The following is a 23,500-nucleotide window of genomic DNA, read 5'->3' as shown; positions in this document are numbered from 1 at the left end:
TCTCAGAGGTGATGTGTCAGTATTTTTTCCCCTGTGCTACCTTATTTCACTTTCACTGCTATTGAGTTTCATAGGTCAGCGTTAATGTTGACAGTGATGACGAGCAATAGTTTTGCAAAAGGATCAGTGAGAGTACAATCCTCCCTAAATTGACACATGCCAGCTGTTGTAATCTAATCAGATGTTGTTTCCCCCCCCCAACCTTCAGAAATTATATAACCGGCCGACATGTCTTAAAAGAATTTCGATGGTTCATGGAGGATAAAACATCTGACCCAAGTACCAGCTTACTAACGCTTCTGCGCTTTGTTAAAACACAATGTAAAAATAAGTAAAAAATAATCTTTGTTCACTGCACCTAAAGCAGTCGCTATCAATGTAAGCAAGTGTATCAGGTTGCCTTTGCTTACATGTCGATGTCATCTCTAAAATGCATTTATTGTGTTATCCAAATGTGTGCGGTAGATACTGTATCTGCATTAACAGTAGGTGACTAGCCAGCGCTTTGTGTCATGTCATGTTCAAGATGAGATTTTATAGGAAACAAAATTGCTCCTTTTGTGAGGTTGGTGTCCCCTTTTTATGGCTATAATCCATAGTAAATAACGAGTCTGTGTTGTTGAACATATTCTGTATGTGTTAAAGAGAAACATGAAGCTGCGATTCGTGTTAATATCTGACGTTCCATATTTTAAGTGCACAGCTGATTGCACCTTTATGTATGAAGCAGTTTATGTTGTATGTATGTATGCAAAAATAAATGTAAGTTGATGCTGAATGGTGTTTGTTTTCTCTGAGTGAAGGCTGGATTGTCATCTCACATCATAAAGAATTAAACATCATATAACGATCACACCTCTACTCAAAATTCAGTTGTACAGAGATTACATGTACAACCCCGATTCCGGCAAAGTTGGGAATGCAATGATTTGCAAATCCTTTTTGACCTATATTCAACAAAATATTTCATGTTCAATCTGATAAACTTTTTTTCTTTTTAGTGAATATACACTCAATTTGGTACAGGTGCATGTTTACCCCTGTGTTACATTACCTTTTCTGTTTACAACACTCAGTAAGTGTTTGGGAGCTGAGGACACTATCTCTTGAAGTTTTAGAAGTGAAATTCTTTCCTATTCTTGCTTAATATATGACTTAAGTTGCTCAACAGTCCAGAGTCTCCATTGCAGCCTTCTTTGCTTCATAATGCGCCACACTGAATGTTAGCGTATGTTACTTCAAACTTTCCATCCCATCATCTTTAAGTGACGTCTTCAAACTTAATTCTCAAACATAATAATACTAGACAGGTTGACAATCTTCACCTTTCTTGTAGTAAAACCAGACCGACCTAAAATATTTTAGAGTTCCATTTAATTTTAATTCATTATATTGTAATAATGTTAATAATAATATCTCTTTATTCATCAGTCAATATAAGGTAAATTCACACAAGGCCATTGCAATTAATGTCCTCTCATATTCCTCTTTTTACACACACTGCACATGCATTTCAGAGGTGTCATAGTGTAGGGTAAGCCATAGAACAGCACCCTTGGAGCAGTTTGGAGGTTTGGTACCTTGCTCAAGGGAACACCAGCAGTGCCTCAGAGGTGACCTGGCACCTGTGCAACTCCCAGTTCACACTCCATACTTGGTCCACATGGGGGCATTGAACCTACAACCCTCCACCTCCCAAGCCAAGTCCCTGCAGACTGAGCTACCTTGTCGATCCCTTACTTTTTTAAGATTAGTGTTAGCTGATTGGTGCTGCATTGCTGTTTATTTTGCATGTTGTTTTGTAATGTTCTTTATTTTGTTTGTACTTTTGTGTGGTATTCTAATATGCCAATTTTATGCAAAGAAGCAGATATTTAGGCGAATGGATGAATTGTTCTCTAGTGTAGTAGCAGGACAATCTACTCAATAAAGATGTTTCAATAAGATTACCTACAGTAAATTAATTGCAGGAATGCCTTTAAGCAAAGCACACCATGGGGAAAATTAATTTTTATACCAGTTTGTGCCTTTTACACATCAATTTATGGTGTAAATATCTTAAATTTAGTCACAATAAAATACCTCTCTTACATTCATTTTATACTGTAGAGAACACATGTAATTACACCCTTGTCGCAGCAGTGTTACCATTATACACCATTAGAGGACAGTAATACTGGCTGGATTGTTCTAACCTGCCGCAATTTTTTCCCACGAAGAAGATCTTCACCGCTGAATCTTCTCATGCAGTTGTAGCTAGTAATGTCACCGGTGATAGACAAAGTATGACCTCAGTCTGAACATTTTATGTATCGCCTTGTGTTTGTCGTTTCACCACATAGGTAAGTGTCGCCATTATCGGTCACTGTAGAGAAATTAACCCGTGCCATTGCATATAAACAGCAAATGCTAGCTAGCACCGGCTAGCACCTGACTGTTGCTATGGTTACACTGTTGTCCTAGAGACCCTGGACATTGCGTTTACAGGACAAACCGTCGTCTTTTTGCTGTGGGTTTATTCAGCTATAAGGTCGCATTACTCTTTTATCCCTAAACGTGTCTTGTAGCAGGTAAACAGGTGGTGGGCCTCTTTGCGAGATGGTGCAGCTGCATGTGAAGCGTGGAGATGAGAGCCAGTTTCTTTTCAACACCAGTGTGGACTCACCGCTGGAGACGGTGATCCAGCAGGTTACAGCCATTTACAACGGGAGACTCAAAGTGGAAAGAATATGTTCAGGTGAAAATGACATAACCAGTGCTTTCTGTGCCCACTGTAGTATGTGCTGCACTAACACTTGCTTTACTACTATTTAAGCTGGCTGCCAACATAACCACTCGCCTGGTTTAACTGATATAAAGCAGTACTTATTCACGTTTACTGGGGTGTTAACTTAATGTGTTTGTATCTTTGAAGAACTGACTGTAAGTATTGGTATACTGTTGTTGGATCTTCTGTTCAGCATTTAGATTTCAACAAAATGTCAGCACTAATGGCTAGTAGATAAGATCTTTCAGTCTAGTAGGATATTGACAGTGATTTACTAATTTATTTCTTAACCCACAGAGATCCCAGAGCTGGCAGACCATGGCATCACACTGCCACCCAACATGCAGGGGCTGACAGAGGAGCAGATTGAGGAGCTGAAACTGAAGGATGAATGGGAAGACAAGTGTGTGCCCAGTGGAGGGCCAGTATTTAGGAAGGATGAGATTGGAAGGAGGAACGGACACGGTGAGACGGTAGCTCTTGACTGTAGGCTATCTAACAGGGGTCAGCAACCCTTACTATTAAAAGAGCCATTATTGGCACACACATTTCAGTTGATAAAATGTTAAAACATTTTTTAATTCAATGTATAGGCTACACATTTTTACAGTTGTAGAATGAAATTATCACTTTAGCCCTATAACAATGACAAATGGAAATCTGAATGTGTATTTAAGCTATGTCAAAGCCAGAGGGAGCTATTGACGAGGGTATAAAGAGCTGCATGTGGCACTGGAGATGCATGTTGCCTACCCCTGGCTATGTAGCTTAACAGATATTCTAAAAGCATGTCTAACATTGCCAGGAGGACAGGTCAAACTGTGACACATGACAGAGATTTATCCTCCTAATATCTATGGTATTAAATCCCTCTTGTGACTTGTAAACTCTGCTGTTAAAGAATGCTAAACATTATATGTTATGTCCTTGCCCCAGATGATTGTGCATCCCTACCTTGAATCACTCACGGTTGTGTGAAGAGGCTAATTTGCCAAGCTTATTTGTATCAAAATATGTTGTCAAAAAGTAAATTAATTTCTGTACAAGAAGGAAAAATATGTTGATAATCTAACCATCCACCTCTTTGCCTTCTGCCAGCTCCAAATGATAAAATGAACGCGGTGTTGATGAAAACAGTGGAGGAGGCAAAGGCACTGATCTCCAAAGTGAGTATAAGTATAGACACTATACCTTTGATTGTCTTATCCACTAAGGGTCAGTGCTTTTGATTTAATATATCTTTCTCTTCATCTTTCAGAAACAAGTTCAAGCTAATATTTGTGTCACCATGGAGATGGTGAAAGAAGCCCTGGATCCTCTAAGAGGTGCGGTGATGATCGTGTACCCCATGGGGCTGCCTCCTCATGACCCTATCAGGATGGAGTTTGAGGACCGGGAAGACCTATCAGGAACACAGGTAAACAGCTTGACCTGTGTCAGTAATCCGTTTTCTAGCTGTTATTGGCTGGTGGCCACAAGAAATCAGTTGACAGTCAATAATAAGGGCATAAGTTACTATGTTGGTATTTGGTTTGGTACATTTGGAGGTGAATCCGTCTTCACTGCCTCCTTGATAATCCTTTTTTTTTTTTTCCAACTCCATTACTTTGCATCTGCCCTCTCCATCTGTTCGTACCTCAGGCATCTCTGCAGGTGATGACAGAGGACGAGTGCCAGCTATGGTGGGCTGGGAAAGAGATGCAGCGGGGGAAAAAACTACAGGACTACGTGGGCAAGAATGAAAAGACGAAGCTTGTGGTCAAAATCCAAAAGGTGAGAGCCATTTCAGCCAATTTGAAGAGAGAATATTTATTCTTTCATGCTTTTGTTTTGAGAATAACTGGAATCCATTTGTTGCAATTCCTTTCAGAGAGGGGAGGGGGCGCCAGCGAGAGAGCCTCTGATTACTGAGGAGCAGCAGAAACAGATGATGATGCATCACTACAGGAGGCAGGAGGAGCTCAAGGTGAGGAAAAGCTAAAGAGACACACATTAAAAACCATGTTTTTTTGTACTGAATGTGTCTTTCTAACCTTCTGTTAACATTTTCAGAAACTGGAGGAGGCAGACGATGATAGCCACCTGGACTCAGAGTGGTCAGACAGACAGGCCCTTAAAAAACAGTTTCAAGGCCTCACCAACATCAAATGGGGACCAAGATAAAGACCACTCCCACTCAGATTCTCACCTTGGAGCTGCTGCACTGACCTGGTCCTCTACTGCTCTGTATGCAACCGAATATGATGCCTTATTATCACAATCCTGAGGTCAGTTTACTGTCTGTTATTTGAGGTCTTCCAGTGATTATTATACACACCAGATGTGCTTATGCCTTGGAGTCGTAACTGGAATAAAATGTGAAGAAGACAGCTGGATACAATTGTATGAAAGAACAGGTGATGTCACATGGAGGCTGATGTCATGATAAACCTGATTTATTTTAATTTAAATCAGATCCTTGTATTCTTTTACTGATTATTTTCACCCTGTTGTAAAGTTTTATATATTCTGTGAAAATAATTAAAGTTAAATCTAAATTTACTGAACATTGTAACTGTGTGTGACAAAATCCATTAGAATGGTTTTATGTGTTAACATTCAACAAAGTTTCAGAGGTAGTGATTCAGCTGGAACACAGTTTAACATCCTTTTGGGTCCAAGGACAAGGATGCTACACCTTTCCTCTCTTTGTCTCCCGTCACTGACGCACACACACACACCTCTATGAGTCAGTGCTGCTCTGAGGCAGGAAGTTGCCACATCGTAGATGGTCGTTCCAGCTCTTGTCCCAGCAGGGATGAGGAAGCTGTAAAGTTCAGAGTGTTTTATTCGCTATGTGGATGTGGACAGAGCAGATGCAATGATTCAGAGAGGAGTGGCTGTTTTCAAGGAGCACTGCATTCAGAAAAACATCCTGGATGTAATGTGTGCAGATTTAAAGGATAATAATGCCACCTTTTTTTTTTTTTTTGCGCTCAATTCAGATGCCTTTTTGAAGAGACAATAGTGACGGGTGAAACTGGAACACATACCTTGTGTCTGTGGTGTGAACAGCTGGCAATTTTAACAACCACTAATGTAGTTATACTGTTGGGAAAACACTGTAATGTGCCTATTTTTGTATGGACAGAGAACACTTGACACTTACTAAGCCACGCATTTGTCCATGATTAAAAGGCTTCATTCTGGAGTTAAAACCCAGAGGGAGTTAGGGGATGAAAGCTTTTGTGTGTCATGGTCCCTTTAGACAAACTGGTGGTGTTAAGACAGATCACGTTCCCTGACATGTTCATTGGTTTATGGTGATTCATCAGTCTCACTGATACAACTGCTCTGAGTCCCCTTAAGGATTAATTAGTACAGTAATAGTACCTTAAATTACCGTAGGTGTTGAAACAAAAATATTGAAGGTAATCACAATTGTATCTCAACACTGTTACATGCAGGCCCAACACATTTTCTAATAATAGCACAAGGTGTATTATGTATTGACATGTACTTGCAGCTCCATAGATTGGCCCTGTAATTTGGTTTTACATGTATCAGATCAGTCTATTCATTCTTAAGCATAGTCTGGATATGATTGGTTTATGTGAAACATGGTGTAAACCATTGAAGCTTCCCCCTCCACCAAACAAGGTGGGCCTGAATCTATAAATCTGTTTTATCTAACCTCCAAGGTTTATATTACATTCAACCAATTTGAAGCGGTTATATTAAAACCCTAATTTAAGACTTGCTTTGTCCAGGTCAACACTGATCGTTCCACCCTGTGGTACAGTTCATTTTGTTATTAAATTTGAAGCAACACTAGCCAGTCCTAGTGATGTTGTTGCTGATGTATTCACCACTCGCCACATTGGTCCGTCAACTTCAGTTGGTGAGCGATTACCCGTGGCTCCTTTCACTGTAGCAACAGGCCCTGTTGAAAACTACATCAGCCTTTTTTGGTCTCCTGGATGCTGTGGCTAAACCTCTAGATTTCTCTCTCCCTCTGTGTGTTTATCTCCCTTCTACCATGTGTATGGTGTGCTTGAGTTTTGCCTCGTGAGTGGGGGTAGTCTTTCCTCTGCAGGTTTCCATGGTGTAGAGGAGGTCGTGTATCTCAGGTCTGTCTGCTTATCTGTTTGGCAGCAGCTGGAAGTTGCTTTATTCCCTCCCGGATCCATGTTTACAATCTATCATTTTGTGATTCTGATTATCCAAACTGTAATTTTACTATGTTGGTCTATTCTGTACACACATCTATTGCATGTCTATCTGCACTGGAAGAGGGATCCCTCCTCTGTTGTTTTTCCTAAGGTTTCTTCCATTTTTTTCCAGTTAAGGGGGTTTTAGGGGAGTTTGCTGTACAGATTGTAAAGCCTTGAAAGGCAATTTTTCGACATTGGCAATTTAAATAAAAACTGAATTAACTTAAATGAACATGACAGTTGTGTCTCTCCTCTCAAGACCAGTGATTTCAGCCTTTTTTTTAGTATTTCAACCTGAAACTCAAGCTTCATTTGGTGGTGAATGTGAATAAACACAACTTAAACAATTACAGAATTTATGTGATCACACATTTTACTGCATTAAATCCTGCTGATCCTTTGAAAACAGCTAATGCTGCAGTTTCACCCAAACATTCTTACATTCTTCACAAACAGCTGCAAAAATGACAAAAAACACAATAAACTGCTTTACAGTGTATAAAAAGAGTGTCTTATTTTGTTAATAATCAAAGGCTGAGAGCTGCTGCAGAGAATCCTGAAAAAATCCCCACAGTGCTGAGCAGCACCCATGGGTCATAGCTGAGTTAACATGAGCTGCCATTCAGATAGGCGTTCATCCGTATCTCCTGTATGATCATATCCCTGCGCTCAATCCTCTCAGCCCGTTCGGCTGCCTCGCTCACATAAGTCACTTCCTCCCAGTTGTGTATCGCCTTCCTGTCTGCAGCTGAGATTAAAGAGCTTTCTGTTCCCTCTTCATCATCATCATCTTCATCCTCATCATCCTCATCATCATCATCCTCCTCCTGGCTGTTGGCAGCCTGGCTTCGAGACTTGGGTGCGAGTCTGTGATCTCTGAGCCGACGCCCTCTGCAGGTCACTCTGACTGATACAGCCAGCAGTGTGAGCAGGAGACCAACACACACGCTGGAGGTGAAGAGCAGCGCTGCCATTTCTGGATGCTCTGTGTAGGAAATGAAGACAGGAGATGTATAAACCATAGATTAGATGTGCAGTCTTCGGTCTGGGTCTGTCTTTCCACTGTTTAAACAACTGTTTGTGGTACAATAATGTCTACCTTTAATGTAGGCATAGGTTAGGAGAGAGTTGCTCATCATCGCTCCTGAGTTGTCTGGTCGTCTTGACCCTTTGGGGAAAGGCTCCTCTGGATCTGCAGGAGGAGCTGCTGCAAAAATTAGAATTATGATGTTAGATAACATGGCACAGAAAACCCGGAATTATACAGATGGCATGATGCAGTTACCTTTTTCTGTTTCCACAGTAGGAGATGAGGTGGACCTGAATATGTAAGGGTCTGCTTCCCTTAGTAATGTTTTCGGTACTACTAGAAGAAGGAGAGAAGAGTCATTATATCACTGCTGACAAATTGATACAGATTCAGTGACTGTGTACTGGTGAATCTACAGTAGATCACATCAGCACACCATTTCCCACATCCAAAAATTTGTGAAAACTAGATCCACGATGAAGTGACGCTCTAAAATTAAACATAGAGTACATTTAATTCTGTTCAATTGTGTTTATAACTGGTCTGCAAGGTTAACACACATTGTTTTGTGCTTGCTCGAGCCAACAGAGTTAGCAAGAAGAATTCTTTCAACATCAGGCTGAAGTCAAATCTCCAAACTTTGTGACATGAACAATGTTGCCGTATGACCTCACTGGCATTTGTGCCAATTGCAGGAAGTTTATCAGGATGCCAGCCTCAACCCACAAATCTGAGCTCACAGTCTATTATTTCCCGCTACTGTGTTGCTGGGTGTGATATGATGAGAACAGCCAATCAGCTGATAAGGATCCACAGTAGGAAACTACAAATGTTCACTCAAACATAATGAATAAGGCAAAAACAAAACCAGACATGACGTGAGCTATGTATAGAATATTATCACATGAGCCTGTTCCTATTTTAAAACCTCTCATTTATCACCAGGCTAGTAATTGTATCTTGTGAATGAGGAAGCAGAGAGAGTCCTACCACAAGAATAGACCACACTGAGGTACTTCCTGGTTCCTGGAAAGCAGGGGTCCCTAAAGGTCTGGTTGCTTACAGCAACAGCACACTTCTGTTTGCTGTAGCAGGACTTAGACACCAAGTGTACAGCCTCGTGGTTCAGACACTCTGTGGGGAACAACGAAGAGAAATTCAGAGAGCAAGTCAGTGAATAAAAAACACTGAGTTTGTGTGTGTGTAATGCCCACTCAAAGCTCACTGAGGAGTACTTTATTTGCACCAATGAATTCAGTGTTTTGCAGGAGTTTGGTTGTAGTTTAACTACAATGAAATCACCTGTCTGGCAGCTATGTGATGTGTTTTTTTTCAGCAAAGCAAATAGTTAACTTGTGCATCTAAGCTAGATTAATTAATTAATTAATTACTCTAAAGCAGTGGTTCCTGACTGTTGCAGCCATGGGGTCCAGATTTTTCCTTAGTCATTAGTTCAAGGTCCACAAAGTTTAATATATTCAGTATCATACTAACTTAGTACTGTGTTAATCACTCACTCTATAGCAGGAAACTGCACCTCAAAATAAGAACTCTGTGCCAGAAATTCACTGTACTTAGAACTAAAGTGTGTTTTTTGCGAGACACTTGCGGTCCATTTCGAATGGGCCCATGACCCACTTTTGGAGCACAACCCACCAGTTGGGAACCACTGTTTTAAAGCAAGAAATGACTGTGGAATATAGCCTTTATCTAACACCATTCCTGTTGGCCTTATTCACAGCAGGCGCTTTTCCAGGAGAAGCACAGGTGTACTCAATAACGTTAATGATGGCTGCGGCACACCCAAATGGAATGCAGCAATTACTGATGTTATTAGTGACACCTGTGCTTTCTCTGCAATGACATGCCAAAATATATGCTGCGAAAACACCCACTGCATGTCTTTTGCTTCTGTTTTTGTATAATTAAGGCCACGTTTTCCTCTTTATGTTGTAAAGCAAATTTCTGATTTTACTGAACAGCTTTTCCATATAACTTTCACTCATGTCACCATCTGCTGCAGGCCTTTAACACAAAAGATAACTTGGCATGACAGAGTAGGAAAAGTACATTTGTAGGTAATAAAGTTAATAATGGCTAAATTCCATTTAGCTGCTTTGGTCTAAGGTTCCTGGTGTTGTTGCTGCTGACTCACAGTCAGACTATCATGGCTTATGCTGCATTCATGTGTTCCTTGGATGGTCCCATTTCCTGAGATGGGAAGACGCCCTTCGGACTTCAGTGTGTTCCTGAGCTTTTAAGTTGTAATGTGGAAACAACATGAACGCTACAAAGATGATATGCTGTTTTTAATTCCTCAGAGCGTTTAAACAACACATTTATAACAGTTTGATGCTTTATATTATTCATTTTATCCAAAACTTATTTCTGTTCCGACTTGAGGGGGCATTCGCTTGAATTTTCCCAGTCAGGAACTAATTTTTATGATAACCCCGACACCACATGAACGCAAGGTTACTGGAACACTTCAATGTAAAAGAGCCATCGTTAATGTTATTAGTAACACCTGTGATTTTCCTACTATGACAAGTCCAAGTGTCTGCTGAGCCAGGGACACTACGTATTTTAGAGAGCACTACTTAGTGGATAAATTTACACACTCATAATTCCAATTCAGACACTCAAATAAGATAAATATAGTGCACTTAATAGTAAAGATGGTGTGATTGTGGAAACAGCCCCTTCGCCTCATAGATGCTGCTTATTAAAATAGTGATGGTCTGAGTTCATTCAAGTAATTATACCAAGTTTTCAAAAGCAATGTGAAAATAATTAAATGATATTAAAATGCTATATATTGCCTGTTTAAAATGTCAGAGTAGTGAAACCTGTTACTCAAAGCTGATTTCTTGTTGGGCATGCAAAAACTTCCTCTTCCTAAAACTTTCCTCTCTGACTTTGTAAAGTTATTTCTAAAGACATTATATTCCTGGTTTCACTGTTCCCCTTGTGTGAGGCCTTGTCCTCTGTTAGTTACCACCATGTGGGAACACTGAATATACCGTTGACTCACCAAATGGGGGTGGTCTCGTCAGGTGTGAGGGGCAGGTGTCAGTCTGGCCCAGACTTCTCCCATAGACAGCTGCATAGATGTTCAGAACCTTGGGGGGCTTACAGCGCAGGACCATCTTCTCCCCCTCACACACCACATGTCTTTTGTGTTCAGCTGAGTGAGGGGAAAAACAATAAGGATGAAGAGGTGAAGGGGGTGACGATAGTGGGAAACTGATGGGTAAGGCTTGGGGGAAGGGGTGAGATATTTGTGTATAACTATGTAGCTATCTCATGCTAATGCACCTGTGTGAGAGAAACTGATGCTGAAACATGGAGCATAAGTTGAGTGGGACAGCAGAAAAAAGTAGGGATGAATGGGAATAGAGCTACTGGACTCACTTGGTTTACACTTATAGTCCACATGGAGGTATTTGGTAGTGCCAGGGCAGGGGTCCTTCCCAAACAGCAGGTGGTTGACAGACAGCTGGCAGTCTCTGTGACTCTGACACTCTGACAGCAGCTTCTGCACAGCAAACACCACGGACAGTCAGCATTTAACCAGTACACAGGATTTGATGTTACAGTCCACAGTGAGCACAAATCAGATGCACATAGAATGAAACTACAACTGGCTGACAAATAGAAAATGGCGGTCTTTATAAATCTACATCAACTATTAGGCAGCATTCACCAGCCAGCTCATCTAAAGGTGGTGTACAAAACTACAACACATATTGAAGAAAATCAGCTAAAGCCCACCTATGCACACGTAACCCAGTGAGAGTGAAAAGTGCTGCATATCCCACACATAAAATGCACCTGTAGAGCAGTAAAAGCTGAACAGCTGTGGTTGTGAGCTCTAAGCGAAGGGTCCGGGTCTGCTCTGCATAGCCGCGCCGCGCCGTCCCCGTAGAAGGCAGACTGGATGGAGATGGTGGAGTGGCGTGGACAGTGGAGTCGCAGAGGCTGTCCATCACACGCCTGAGCAGAGTGACTGGTGATGATCCTGGACAAGTAGTCTGTAACATAAAAGACACTGGTGAGGCTGGAATGCACGGGGAAACGTACGGATGCATTTAAGGAACACTAATTTTTACACATGAAGTCATGAGGAGCACTGCTTAGCCTGTGAAAGTAGTGGTCATCAGAGTTATCTCAGCATGGGTGTCACAGAGAGTCTACATCACAGATTGGAGGTGTGGGGTTTGAAAGATGCTATTAAATTACATACTAGAGACTCAATGTCAGGCCATCTTCACCATTCCTTTTTTTAATATCTGTGTTTTGTGAGCCCAAGAACTTTATGGAAGTGCAACGCAAAATCGCTGGAGTGCTTCTTTAAATCCACTTAATCATGTAAGGGACAGACAACGACAGGAACCCTCTAAGGGAGGGTTTGCTTCAAAGGGGCCCCACTAAATCCACTTACTTACAAGGGTAGAAATAGACACAACAACTAAAATCCTTAATTGAAAAGGATTTTAACTTTGAGGTGACTTAATACCTCTGAAAAACAATATTGTTTGTGAATATTGTTTCTTTCATCTGTGGTTTCGGATCAGTTTATTTGACCTCTTTGGAGCTCTGTTAATGTCTCATGTTGCTTTGAAACTCACCCATCAAACTACTGACTGCCAGATCTCTTTCCCAGGTGGCACACTCCGCCAACTGGCGTTCAACTCAATATGACCTACCTTTGTTGCTGCATGGTGTGTAGATGTGATTAAGTTACTTCTGATTCAAAGTCTTGAGGTGTCTACGTAAGTTGTATTATTTAAAAAAGATTCTTGCAAGCATGGGTGGATTATGAGAGACTGGGCCTGTGGGCACAGAAATTCAAAAGGCCCCACGACCTCTCCTACAAAGGAGCAAGAGACACGAGTTTGTGTTGGTTTTGCCTCTTTTTTTGGGTTGTTTTGCATGTCTTTGTAGTCATATCTCTTTGTGATTTTGTGTCTCTGTGGTAATGTCGTGTCTCCTTGGTTATTTTGCATCTCTTTGTAGTGGTTTGTGTTTCTTTGAAGTCATCTTGTGTCTTTTTTGGTCGTTTTGTGTCTCTTTGTGGTTGTTGTGCCCTTTTTGTAGTTATTTTGTCTCTTGCATCTCTTTGTCATCTTTTCGCGCCTCCTTGTGATCATTTTTGAGTCTTTGTCTGGTCGGTACATGTTAACTTAAGAGACATTTTCAGGTGAAGGTCTAGGGGACCCCCTGACACTTTGGGCCCCTGGGCCTGTGCCCGGCAGGCCCATTGAGTAATCCATCCATGCTTGCAAGACTCAGAAGTGATTGAAATAAATCTGATGTTCAGTTTGGACAATAACTGCAGTGACAAAACATAAAAAAGACTTCTATTTTACTCCTCACACTGTGTCTTTTACATTACCCCTTCTCAGACAGACAGACAGTTCCATGCTAAATCTCAAGTGGGATTTTTTTGGACAAATGGCAATGTGGTGAAAAAGGCTATAACCACCTCATCTTTTACACCATACATCAACTGTACAAATATTTTCACTCCCCCACCATAGCTATTATCACCTCAGATGGATTAGTGAACGGGCCTACCAGGCACAGGCCAAGGGGCCCAAAGTGTCAGGGGCCCAGTTGGCTTTCTCCTGTAAAAATGTTGCTCTAATTAACACAAACTAACAGAGAAGAGACACAAAATGACCACAAAGAGATACAAAGGAACTGCATAGAGACACAAAACCACAAAAAGATGTTGAACAATGACAAAAAAAAAGAGGCATCACCACCACAAAGTCTGTGTCTTGCTCCTATATAGGTGAGGTAGTAGGCCCTGGTGTGCTCCAGCTAATTAAGAATGCCGCCACGAGAGTGCTAACTGGGACTAAGAAAACATAGTACACCTGTACTGAAAACACTCCACTGGCTAATGGTACAGAACAGACTTGGTTTCAAAGTATTGGTGCTTGTTTACATGGCCTTAAATGGTTTGGCTTTTGCTTGCTATAGCTCAACCAGAACCCCCAGATCTTAAAGCATGTCTCCTGAATGTACCTAGGATTAAGACTAAATCAGGCGAAGGTGCAATTAGTCACTATGGTGCTGTTCTCTGGAACAAACTGCCTGACAATCTGAGATGTGCTACAGCTGTATCATATTGTAAAAGCAGTCTCAAAACATTGCTTTTCTCTCCGGCTAACAGTTGTTAGTATTTCATATTTTCTCTACCTCATTGTTTAATGTTTTCTATGTGTTACTGTGTATAAAATGTGCTGTACAAATAAAACTGACATGACTTTACTTTGCATATATGTGCCCAGGGGCCCATTGTCTCATAATCTGCCCATGATTATCACATCACTTATAGCAGACCCACATCAAACCCACAGTAACAACAGCACTTTCTGTGATCTTTAATCATCCAGGTCTGGTTTATCCCCCTCTTCCCCCCACTGCACCACCACCATCATTATCATCATCTTACTTGAAAAGTCAGCCAGTCCACTCACGCGTCTGGTCCACAGGAGTAAAACCAGGTACAAGAGGCTGTGGCTCCAGTCTAGTCCGTGGCAAGGACGCGTCCAGCTCATGACTCGCATCACCTGTCTCTGAGATCATATTAAACGCACTCCGAAATCCACTGCAGGCTACAGGACTTCACAAAAACCCACACAAAAGCTTCATCTTCCTACAGCCACGCTCCTTCAAAAATCCACCGCTTCACCCATCTGTCTTTCTCCACAGAAAATATCAGCGATGAAGCAGAAAACAAACCAGCGGCTGTGTGCTGGTGAATAAGAGCAGCGCCTGTCCCCTCGCAGCAGCAATGGTCCACAGAGGAGGTTAGAAATAGCAGCTGCGCAACAAGTTGCTCAAAACTGACAGACGAGGTGATTAATCCGACGCGTGGCCCGACTTTTCCTACTGTTCGACACCGCAGATTTGTGAATAGATGCATGTGGAAACTGAAAGCGACTTACAGTAACAGCTGAGTGGGAATTATAGTGTGGGCGTGGCAGATAAAACTATTTTAAAAGGGAAGAGGGGCGACACTCTGCATGGTATGACGCACTGGCACCACCTTTTATTTTTTTCTCCCCCCATGAGGCACATGTTTACTTTTTGGATTATGGCAAAATGCTTTCACTCTGTGAGGTTTGCGCGTTTCTTTCCCACTACTACAGACTGACAGGTGCAAATGGGAATGTTGTGCACTTTCATAATGTAATGTTACAACCTATATACTATATACTATGCTACCTTGTTTTTATTATTTGGTTAGAGGTCTTCAATAGGCGCTTCAGGGTGTTTTTCCTCTCTCTACATGTTCATTGTCATTATTATTTCTGTCATTTGTTTAATATTAATATGTGCAAATCAATAAATCTATCTGTGTATTTATCTAAGTATCTCTATATCTACGTATCTATGTAGCATTGTGTCCATCTATGTATGTATCAGTCTATCAATTTATCTATCTGTCTGTGTGTACCTATAAGCCTATAGTCTACCTATCTTTGTGTCTATCTAGGCATCTATTTATCTATCTATCCATCTACCTACCTACGCACCTATCCATCTATCTATCTACCTATCTATCTATGCATCTATCTGTCTGTCTATGTGTGGATCTATGTATCCACGTATCTATCTGTCTATGTATGTGTGTATGTATGTATGTATGTATGTATCTATCTATCTATCTACGCATCTGTCCGTCTGTCTATGTGTGGATCTATGTATCTATCTATGTATCCACGTATCTATCTGTCTATGTATGTGTATGTATGTATTTATGTATGTATGTATCTACACATCTATCTATCTACGCATCTGTCTGTCTGTCTATGTGTGGATATGTATCTATCTATGTATCTATCTATCTACCTATCTATCTATGCATCTATCTGTCTGTCTATGTGTGGATCTATGTATCCACGTATCTATCTGTCTGTGTATGTATGTATGTATGTATGTATCTACACATCTATCTATCTATCTATCTATGCATCTGTCTGTCTATGTGTGGATATGTATCTATGTATCTATCTGTCTATGTGTCTGTGTATGTATGTATCTACACATCTATCTATCTATGCATCTGTCTGTCTATGTGTGGATATGTATCTATGTATCCACCTATCTATGTATTTGTGTCTGTGTATGTATGTATGTATGTATCATCTATCTACACATCTATCTATCTATGCATCTGTCTGTCTGTCTATGTGTGGATCTATGTATCTATCTATGTATCCACATATCTATCTGTCTATGTATGTGTGTATGTATGTATGTATATATCTACACATCTATCTATCTATGCATCTGTCTGTCTATGTGTGGATATGTATCTATGTATCCACTTATCTATGTATCTATGTGTCTATGTATGTATCTATGTATGTATCTATCTATCTACCTATGCATCTGTCTGTCTGTCTACGTGTGGATCTATGTATCTATGTATCCACGTATCTATGTATGTATGTATCTACACATCTATCTATCTATCTATCTATGCATCTGTCTGTCTATGTGTGGATATGTATCTATGTATCCACCTATCTATGTATCTGTGTCTGTGTATGTATGTATCATCTATCTACACATCTATCTATGCATCTGTCTGTCTGTCTGTGTGGATCTATGTATCTATCTATGTATCCACATATCTATCTGTCTATGTATGTGTGTATGTATGTATGTATATATCTACACATCTATCTATCTATGCATCTGTCTGTCTATGTGTGGATATGTATCTATGTGTCTATGTATGTATCTATCTATCTACCTATGCATCTGTCTGTCTGTCTACGTGTGGATCTATGTATCTATGTATCTGTGTATCCACGTATCTATGTATGTGTGTATGTATGTATCTATCTATCTACACATCTATCTATCTATCTATGCATGCATCTGTCTGTCTGTCTATGTGTGGATATGTATCTATGTATCCACTTATCTATGTATCTATGTGTCTGTGTATGTATGTATGTATGTATGTATCTATCTATCTACGCATCTGTCTGTCTGTCTATGTGTGGATCTATGTATCTATCTATGTATCCATGTATGTATCTATCTGTCTATGTGTCTGTGTGTATCTATCTATATACTAAGTGGAAAAGTTACAGGGATACTTAACATATACTTGGAACACAAAGAAAAATACTGGCCCAGCATATTGGTAAATCTTGTGATAAAAAAAAACCAAACCCAGACAACATGGTGTTAATGATGCTTTGTGCAGCTCTGTGTGTATGTGTGTCCCAAGTTGACTTCAACGGAATGATATTTTGATTCTGTTCCTTTTCATAAACTGTCGATGCCCTAACCATGGTGCCTTTGACTGAAGCAGGGGGCCTACTGGGTAAATTGCTTCCCCGGCCCACATCCATGACCCACTCCATGGTAACCGGTCAATCTACATGTCAGACTGCAGCGCAGACCTACAACAGTCAGAGTGACAGAGACGTTGGGGTCTCCACGCTCGGCTCCACGGGGGGAGAGACTGGCAGGGGGGAGGAACTGAGAGGTGATATTTTGCATACAAAGTTGCATACTACTTGGTCCCATTCTCTGTACGTTAGCTTTAGGCACCAAGGGAGTGGCTCCGAAACCCCTTTCATGTGCTGTTATCCCTCCAAAGCCTGAGGAATTTTGTTGTCCAACTCAAATGGCTTCCTGCACTTTGTTTTTAAGGCAAGATTCAACCATGTAGGTCCAAAAAGGGGGGGGCGTTGCAGAGTAAATGTGGTGCTCATAACATAAAAAATGTAAAATACATAAACATGTATGAACAAGAATTAGAAAAACTACATCATGACATTTTGTCCTATTGTGAGGCTGGCTCATGTCAGCTATCTACAACTCTAGTTAATGACATAAAAGTCTCTACAAATGATTAAAAATGATGTAGTGTTCATAGAAAAGTAAAGTTTTTATTACTTTAAAACAAATCCAAAGTTACCATAAAGATAATCTAAAACATACTGCTGTTAATTCCTTAAAAATACTTCAAACATACTGACGCCATCCAAATAAAACCACCTCTCTGTGTCTGGGCAGACAGATGCATAATCAATATGCCTCTGGATGTTGTTGAAACTTGTTCAGATTGGAAATACAACCCCTTGATTAGATTGCAGAGACTTAAAAACAAAAGACAAAACATTTGATTAGTGTTAATGATGTTTTGTAACAAACAGGAAGAGGAGAAGATCAACCAAATAGATTCAACCAAAGGGAAGATTTACATTTTTCCCTCGAGTGTGGCTTTCTCACAAATCAAAATATTTTAGGTTTTCTGTTAAAGCACAATTCTTTGAAAGAAATCAGCTGAGGGAGAACGTAAATTTCCACTTTAGGGAGGTTGCTTTATTTACATAGAAACATTCAAAAGAAAAACAGACAATTATGTGATTTGTTTGAGGGGGACACAAATGTATGCATTAAAATACAAAAGGACAGATTGTCAGAGGCAACCATTTTGACTTTAACTCCCCACAATAATACCTCACGACTCAGACAGTCTTTAGAGGCAGACAGGGGTTGGCTGCTGCAACACATTACAAAGAGTCCCAAAGACACGCAAACAATTAGTTTATTACTTTTTGAAAACACAGAGAATATACACCTCAAAACAGACATGATTTTAACATCGCAAACATGTTCACTTGAAATCCATATTCATCTCAAACTGGGAATCAAGTGCAGCCTGTAAGTGAGGAAACAAAATGGCATTGAAATAAAAAAGTAAGCAACCATATCTCAACCAAGTTAAATTTTCAAGTAAATTTAAGAGTTTTTAAGACCTTTGTAACACCACCTTACATGAAATTTAAGACCAAAACTGCAATGGAAATACCCATTATATATATATTTGTGTGTTGGTGTATAAGTACTCTTTCCAAGTAAACACACTGATGTCAGTTCCAAATGAACAGTAAGGAACAATGACAACAATTGGGTGAGTTTAAGTTTAATGTGTTTAATGTAAAAAGAAAACAAAACCTCAGGCTGGAGAAATTTTCACGCTAATGTGACCGAAAATATTTACGACCCATTGACTCTCAATTTAAGACAGTTTAAGACCTTTTAAGGCCTTACATTAAACAAACTTCATTTTAAGGCTTTTTAAGAACGTGTAGTCACCCTGTATTAAGATACTCACCAATTCTCTTTTTGCTTCTTCGACTTTCACTTGAGCGAGAGAAGGGCTCTGTGGTGGATTAGAAGGTAAAAACATTTCGTAAAGTGAAATACAGAAACATAATACTGTTTTAAAATCTCTGTCAAGCTGGTTTAGTTAAATTGAAATTAAAATCTCTCCAACAAGGCCATCACAAATATATATATATATGATGTGAAAGCACTTTTGGTTGCTGGACTGTTACAAGACAAACTAAAAAACAAACTCACAGGGCTTAAGTCCATGTAAGGCTCCAGTTTCTTTTTCAAGGGGATTACTTCTTGTTTCAGCGTGGCTGCTTCCTACAGAGAGAGAAATAAGATGTCGCATTTCAAACCCTGAAAGCAGAAAGTGTTTGGTCTTCATTAGCATGCTGTATGCTGTATGTGCAGCAGCTGAAATTACCTCAGAGAGCTGCACAATAGCCTGATGGGTGAGAGACTTGTCCATGTTCCTGGACACAAGTTGAGCCTGCAGGATTGATAGAAGAGGATAAAACGGCAAACCAAGCTCCATGACAGCTCCGTCATGGCTGCTGCTGCTGCGTGACTGATATTTAGAATATCTAGTGTCTCCTGACAATGATACCAAGGGCGTTAACTGCTGGACCTGTCTGCAGCATCATCCCTGTGCTCCAAACCAGAGTCAGTAACTTGATGCCCACATTATACCCGGGTCAGACTACACTGTGTCTTTCTTAACTAAATAAAAGTGCTAACTCCACAGAGGAAAGAGCTGTGCCACGCCAGGAGGCCATTTCCTATTTTTCAGAGAGCCATTTCTTCACCTTTGGCATGTTTTTTTCTGCTGCAACATTATTAAGCTATGAATTAATATATCTGCATAGCATGTTAGCTATCACACCCTAAAATTTGTCTTTGTTCCCATTTGTTAGATATTGTCAGTTTTCTAGAGGACTCTCTTCATCCTCTCCATCTGTCACCCTACTAATTTTGTATTCTTATGCCATTGGTTGATTGATATTTCTGGCGGTTTTTTATACTCGTAGCCGAGGACACCAATAATTAATGCATCTTCAGGCTGCATAGCAAGTTGTCATTAGTACAGTTTTTCTTAATTTTCTCACCCAGAGCAACCCTCCCACTAAGATATGAATACATGAAATAAAACAGGGTGAAATGAGAAAGGAGCACTCTTTAATTCCTGGGCATTTTCCGTCTTACCATTTTCAACAGCAGCATATTGTTCCTTAATACATGACTTAACTCCCACTATGCAGCTAATGGGGATGTGACAGTAAGTATATTTGTCCCAAGTGTTCGATACAGGATGTTTGGTTCAGTATGCAGCATTAGCTCGATACATCCTGTGCCCCAACAGTCAAATGTTCTCTACTACTGCCACCACACTGGCATAAAGTGTAACTTACATCACAGAGAGAATACTGAATTAAAGCGTATGTTCTAGGAAGCTGAACCCTGCTTATGATGGAGCATTACATTACATTACACTACAGACATGTGATACTTATCTTTTTAAATAAATGAAAAATAAAATACATTTTCCGCATTGTTTTGTTTTCACTGCTGTACTGAAAATGTACCAAACTGCGACCCCAAAACAGAGGTGCATACCAGACTGTAAATGTGTATACCGTTTCACCCATAGCAGCTATTACAGATATAATGCCACAGCATACCTCTGCCCTCTCCCGTCTGCTGCCGAGCTCTTTAGCCTTTGCCGTCACAAAGTCCATGTTGAGCAGTCTCTCCTCTGCTTTAGCGCTCTCCACTGCCTGAGATTTAACGGTTTTGTTGATATCCCTGAAGACAATAAAGAACACTGATTAGACATGAGGTACAGTATGTTGTCAGCGGCTTATGTCTGTCGGGTATTGGCACATGTCAGCACACGGGATGTGATAGCCCAAGGGGGTTTGCTTTATTTCAACTATGCTACAAAGCAGTAATAATGTTAATATGCCAAAGTCATCCTCAGGATCCACGTCTTACTCTTGTAAGTTGCTCCGCAGCACTAGAGTGGCACCAAGTCTCTTTCTGAGGGCCTTGAGTTCCCTCTCAAGTCTCCTGTTTGACTTCTCTGCATCCAGAAGGTCGTTGGTGAGGTTGTTCAGTGCTGGCATAAAGCTAGGCAAGAAGTTAAGCTGTTTATGTGACATCTCTCAATGGAAACTTTCCATCAAGGAAAATACTGATGAGAAAAGAAACATCAACAGTGCAACAGCAGCGTACCTGCCCAGTGATGTGTCTCTGACTCCAAGAATCATGGCATTGTCCACCAAAGCAGACAAGTAGTCAGCAGCAGGCTTTGACAAGCTCGCACAGGACAGGCCAACACCTTGTAGGAGAACATCACGGAGATGAGCACCTAGATGAAGGAAACACAGTTAAGTTGTGTGAAAATGCGGTGAAGACATTATGATGTGAATCAATAGACAGTCTTACATTTGACAGAACTGAATACAGAAACATAAAAAGACACAGAATCAACCCATTAAGGGAACAATGTGTGAGATTTAGGGAGATATAGTGGTGTTTATTGGTATGGATTGCAGAATGCAACCAGCTGAAACTTCTCTGATTAGAACTGCTTCAGTGTTCATTGTTCAGGAGGTTTTTACCCCAAGCCGAATTATCCACAGAGGTCTCATCCTCTCCAAAACAAATGGACCCAGTGATTAAAACCAGTAAAAACAGTGAATAAAACAGTTTCACAATACAAATCAGTGTTTCTTCTAGGCTGTTTGGCATGTCGCAGACGGGCTGCTCACACAGTGCTATGTGTGCTCACTTTATCTCTGATCATTCTGACATTCAGGAGGTTTTCACTGGGAGCCAATTTATCCGCAGAGGTCTCTTTCTCTCCAAAACAAATGGACCCAGTGACTTGAAATGGTAAAAACACTGAATAAAGCAGTGTCACGGAAAAAATAAATAAATAAATAAAAATCTGTGTTTAAAGCAGTTTCACATAAAAAAAAAAAATTAAAATTGGTGTTTCTTTGATGCAGCTCAGCACAGAGGGATTTCTAATAACAGTGGCTGATGAGAAAACGCGAATGGCCATATCTAGAGACAGTGTTTTGTTTGTCCCTTCTGGGCTATTGTAGAATCATGGCAGTGCAATACAGTGATCTCTGTAGATGAGGACCTGCTCCCTATGTAGACATAAATGGCTCATTTTATGGTAACGAAAACACAACAATTCTTGTTTTAAGGTGATTATACACCAAAGGAAACATACTTATTTTATTGTATTCAATTTCTGCCAATATACCCCCCCCCCCCCCCCCCCAAAAAAAAAAAATATACACACTGGACCTTTAAGGGTTTGCAACAACTTAGGTCTTTTGCCCATCAATTCTTGTAAATGTGACATTGTATTCACTACATTAATTACTGAGATGTGTGAGGCAACATTGCTAAAAATAAGTCTCTGCTAACTGTCAGTGCCTCACCTTCAGCCTGATATTCTGCCGCTTTCTGTTTGAGGTCCTCTGTGAGGAGAGCTGTGTCACTGCACCGGGCTTCACTGGACTGTGCCAGCTGGTACAGGATGTCCACTGTCCTTGTGTTGACCTCAAAGTGTGGCACCGGCTGATCTCCAAACACCGTGCTGAGCCAGCTGTTCACCTGAGGAGGCACATGAAACAGCACGGTAAACAAAAGCCAACGGTTATCACTGCATTAACTTATAAAGTCATGTTAGAAAAGCATTACCTTCTTGATCTTTTCGCACATGGCGAAAGAGACGGCAACAGAAACCACAACGACTAACTTCTAATAACTTTAAGGTGGTCCAGCGGTCCTAACAGCACAACAACAGTTCAGTTTTTCCTTTCTGGATTCGCGCCCCCAAAATCATTCTGGTAACTTCCGGGTTATCAGCCAATGAGAAGACGGGGCTCTTTTTTTAGTGACAAACCGATTTACATTTTTTAAATTAAATTATACAAAGACGAAAATTAGTGACAACAGAAAATAAATGCAATAAAAGTTAAATAAAGAGTAAAATAAATACAAGAAAGTCAAATGACGAACTACATAAGATATGAAAAAAGTGTTTCCGGTTGACGTCCTTAGTCTCACAAAGATGAAAAAGAGATCAGGATAGTTCACGTCAGTTTCCCCACTCAACTGGAAAAACTCAGAAAAATTCTCACACTTGGAAACACTTAGGAGAAACGTATGCAATAATAATAACTAAATGAATAGTCAGTGCTTCTTTGTGATGATAATCTTTTTATTTTTTTATTTAGCACAACAGAAAAAAAGACGAAAACATCTGCTCATCAGTGCAACATTAATGTACAGACCTCATGTAACATCTGTGCAGAGTATATCTGA

The 23,500-nt window shown here is 40.4% G+C and overlaps 3 protein-coding genes across 7 annotated transcripts; 1 reads left to right on the top strand and 2 right to left on the bottom strand.

Moving 5' to 3' along the window:
- The first annotated feature begins 2,203 nt into the window (after positions 1-2,203).
- Positions 2,204-7,636, top strand: cfap298 (cilia and flagella associated protein 298). 2 transcript variants are annotated; one of them, XM_033610936.2, is made up of 8 exons: positions 2,204-2,342; positions 2,568-2,737; positions 3,065-3,232; positions 3,866-3,933; positions 4,026-4,184; positions 4,409-4,540; positions 4,638-4,733; positions 4,820-7,636. In XM_033610936.2, exons 2-8 carry the CDS (start codon positions 2,599-2,601, stop codon positions 4,928-4,930), a joined length of 873 nt encoding a protein of 290 aa, XP_033466827.2. In that variant the 5' UTR covers positions 2,204-2,342; positions 2,568-2,598; the 3' UTR covers positions 4,931-7,636. The 2 variants fall into 2 exon arrangements, with proteins under 2 accessions (XP_033466827.2, XP_033466835.2); XM_033610944.2 differs by having other exon boundaries at positions 2,211-2,342; positions 2,571-2,737.
- Positions 7,316-14,980, bottom strand: eva1c (eva-1 homolog C (C. elegans)). 4 transcript variants are annotated; one of them, XM_033610899.2, is made up of 8 exons: positions 14,457-14,980; positions 11,825-12,024; positions 11,405-11,528; positions 11,025-11,177; positions 8,981-9,124; positions 8,246-8,326; positions 8,060-8,167; positions 7,316-7,945 (listed from the first exon to the last, which is right to left on the bottom strand). In XM_033610899.2, exons 1-8 carry the CDS (start codon positions 14,569-14,571, stop codon positions 7,566-7,568), a joined length of 1,305 nt encoding a protein of 434 aa, XP_033466790.1. In that variant the 5' UTR covers positions 14,572-14,980; the 3' UTR covers positions 7,316-7,565. The 4 variants fall into 4 exon arrangements, with proteins under 4 accessions (XP_033466790.1, XP_033466806.1, XP_033466814.1 ...); XM_033610915.2 differs by having other exon boundaries at positions 8,060-8,164; XM_033610923.2 differs by having other exon boundaries at positions 8,060-8,164; positions 8,246-8,323.
- Positions 14,981-18,332: 3,352 nt separating this feature from the next.
- haus1 (HAUS augmin-like complex, subunit 1) lies at positions 18,333-23,019 on the bottom strand. The gene is made up of 9 exons (XM_033640123.2): positions 22,874-23,019; positions 22,612-22,786; positions 21,386-21,521; positions 21,146-21,280; positions 20,833-20,956; positions 19,578-19,643; positions 19,403-19,474; positions 19,155-19,202; positions 18,333-18,698 (listed from the first exon to the last, which is right to left on the bottom strand). Exons 1-9 carry the CDS (start codon positions 22,892-22,894, stop codon positions 18,654-18,656), a joined length of 822 nt encoding a protein of 273 aa, XP_033496014.2. The 5' UTR covers positions 22,895-23,019; the 3' UTR covers positions 18,333-18,653.
- Positions 23,020-23,500: the final 481 nt, after the last annotated feature.

Source organism: Epinephelus lanceolatus, chromosome 11 (assembly GCF_041903045.1).
Source record: "Epinephelus lanceolatus isolate andai-2023 chromosome 11, ASM4190304v1, whole genome shotgun sequence".
NCBI classification, from domain to species: Eukaryota; Metazoa; Chordata; class Actinopteri; order Perciformes; family Serranidae; genus Epinephelus; species Epinephelus lanceolatus.
Note: the sequence above shows the minus strand (reverse complement) of the source record. Positions and strands in the feature narration are given on the sequence as shown.

Excerpts from the sequence above, each read along its gene's own strand:
- eva1c (XM_033610899.2), bottom strand. The coding sequence starts at position 14,571 with ATGCGAGTCATGAGCTGGACGCGTCCTTGCCACGGACTAGACTGGAGC. Across the intron at positions 12,025-14,456 it reads TGGACTGGCTGACTTTTCAA|ACTACTTGTCCAGGATCATC; the intron begins GTAAGATGATGA and ends TTTATGTTACAG. Across the intron at positions 8,327-8,980 it reads CAGTGTGGTCTATTCTTGTG|TAGTACCGAAAACATTACTA; the intron begins GTAGGACTCTCT and ends TCCTTCTTCTAG.
- cfap298 (XM_033610936.2), top strand. The coding sequence starts at position 2,599 with ATGGTGCAGCTGCATGTGAAGCGTGGAGATGAGAGCCAGTTTCTTTTC. Across the intron at positions 2,738-3,064 it reads AGTGGAAAGAATATGTTCAG|AGATCCCAGAGCTGGCAGAC; the intron begins GTGAAAATGACA and ends CTTAACCCACAG. Across the intron at positions 4,541-4,637 it reads TTGTGGTCAAAATCCAAAAG|AGAGGGGAGGGGGCGCCAGC; the intron begins GTGAGAGCCATT and ends AATTCCTTTCAG.
- haus1 (XM_033640123.2), bottom strand. The coding sequence starts at position 22,894 with ATGTGCGAAAAGATCAAGAAG. Across the intron at positions 21,522-22,611 it reads GGCAGAATATCAGGCTGAAG|GTGCTCATCTCCGTGATGTT; the intron begins GTGAGGCACTGA and ends TCCTTCATCTAG. Across the intron at positions 21,281-21,385 it reads AGAGACACATCACTGGGCAG|CTTTATGCCAGCACTGAACA; the intron begins GTACGCTGCTGT and ends CTTCTTGCCTAG.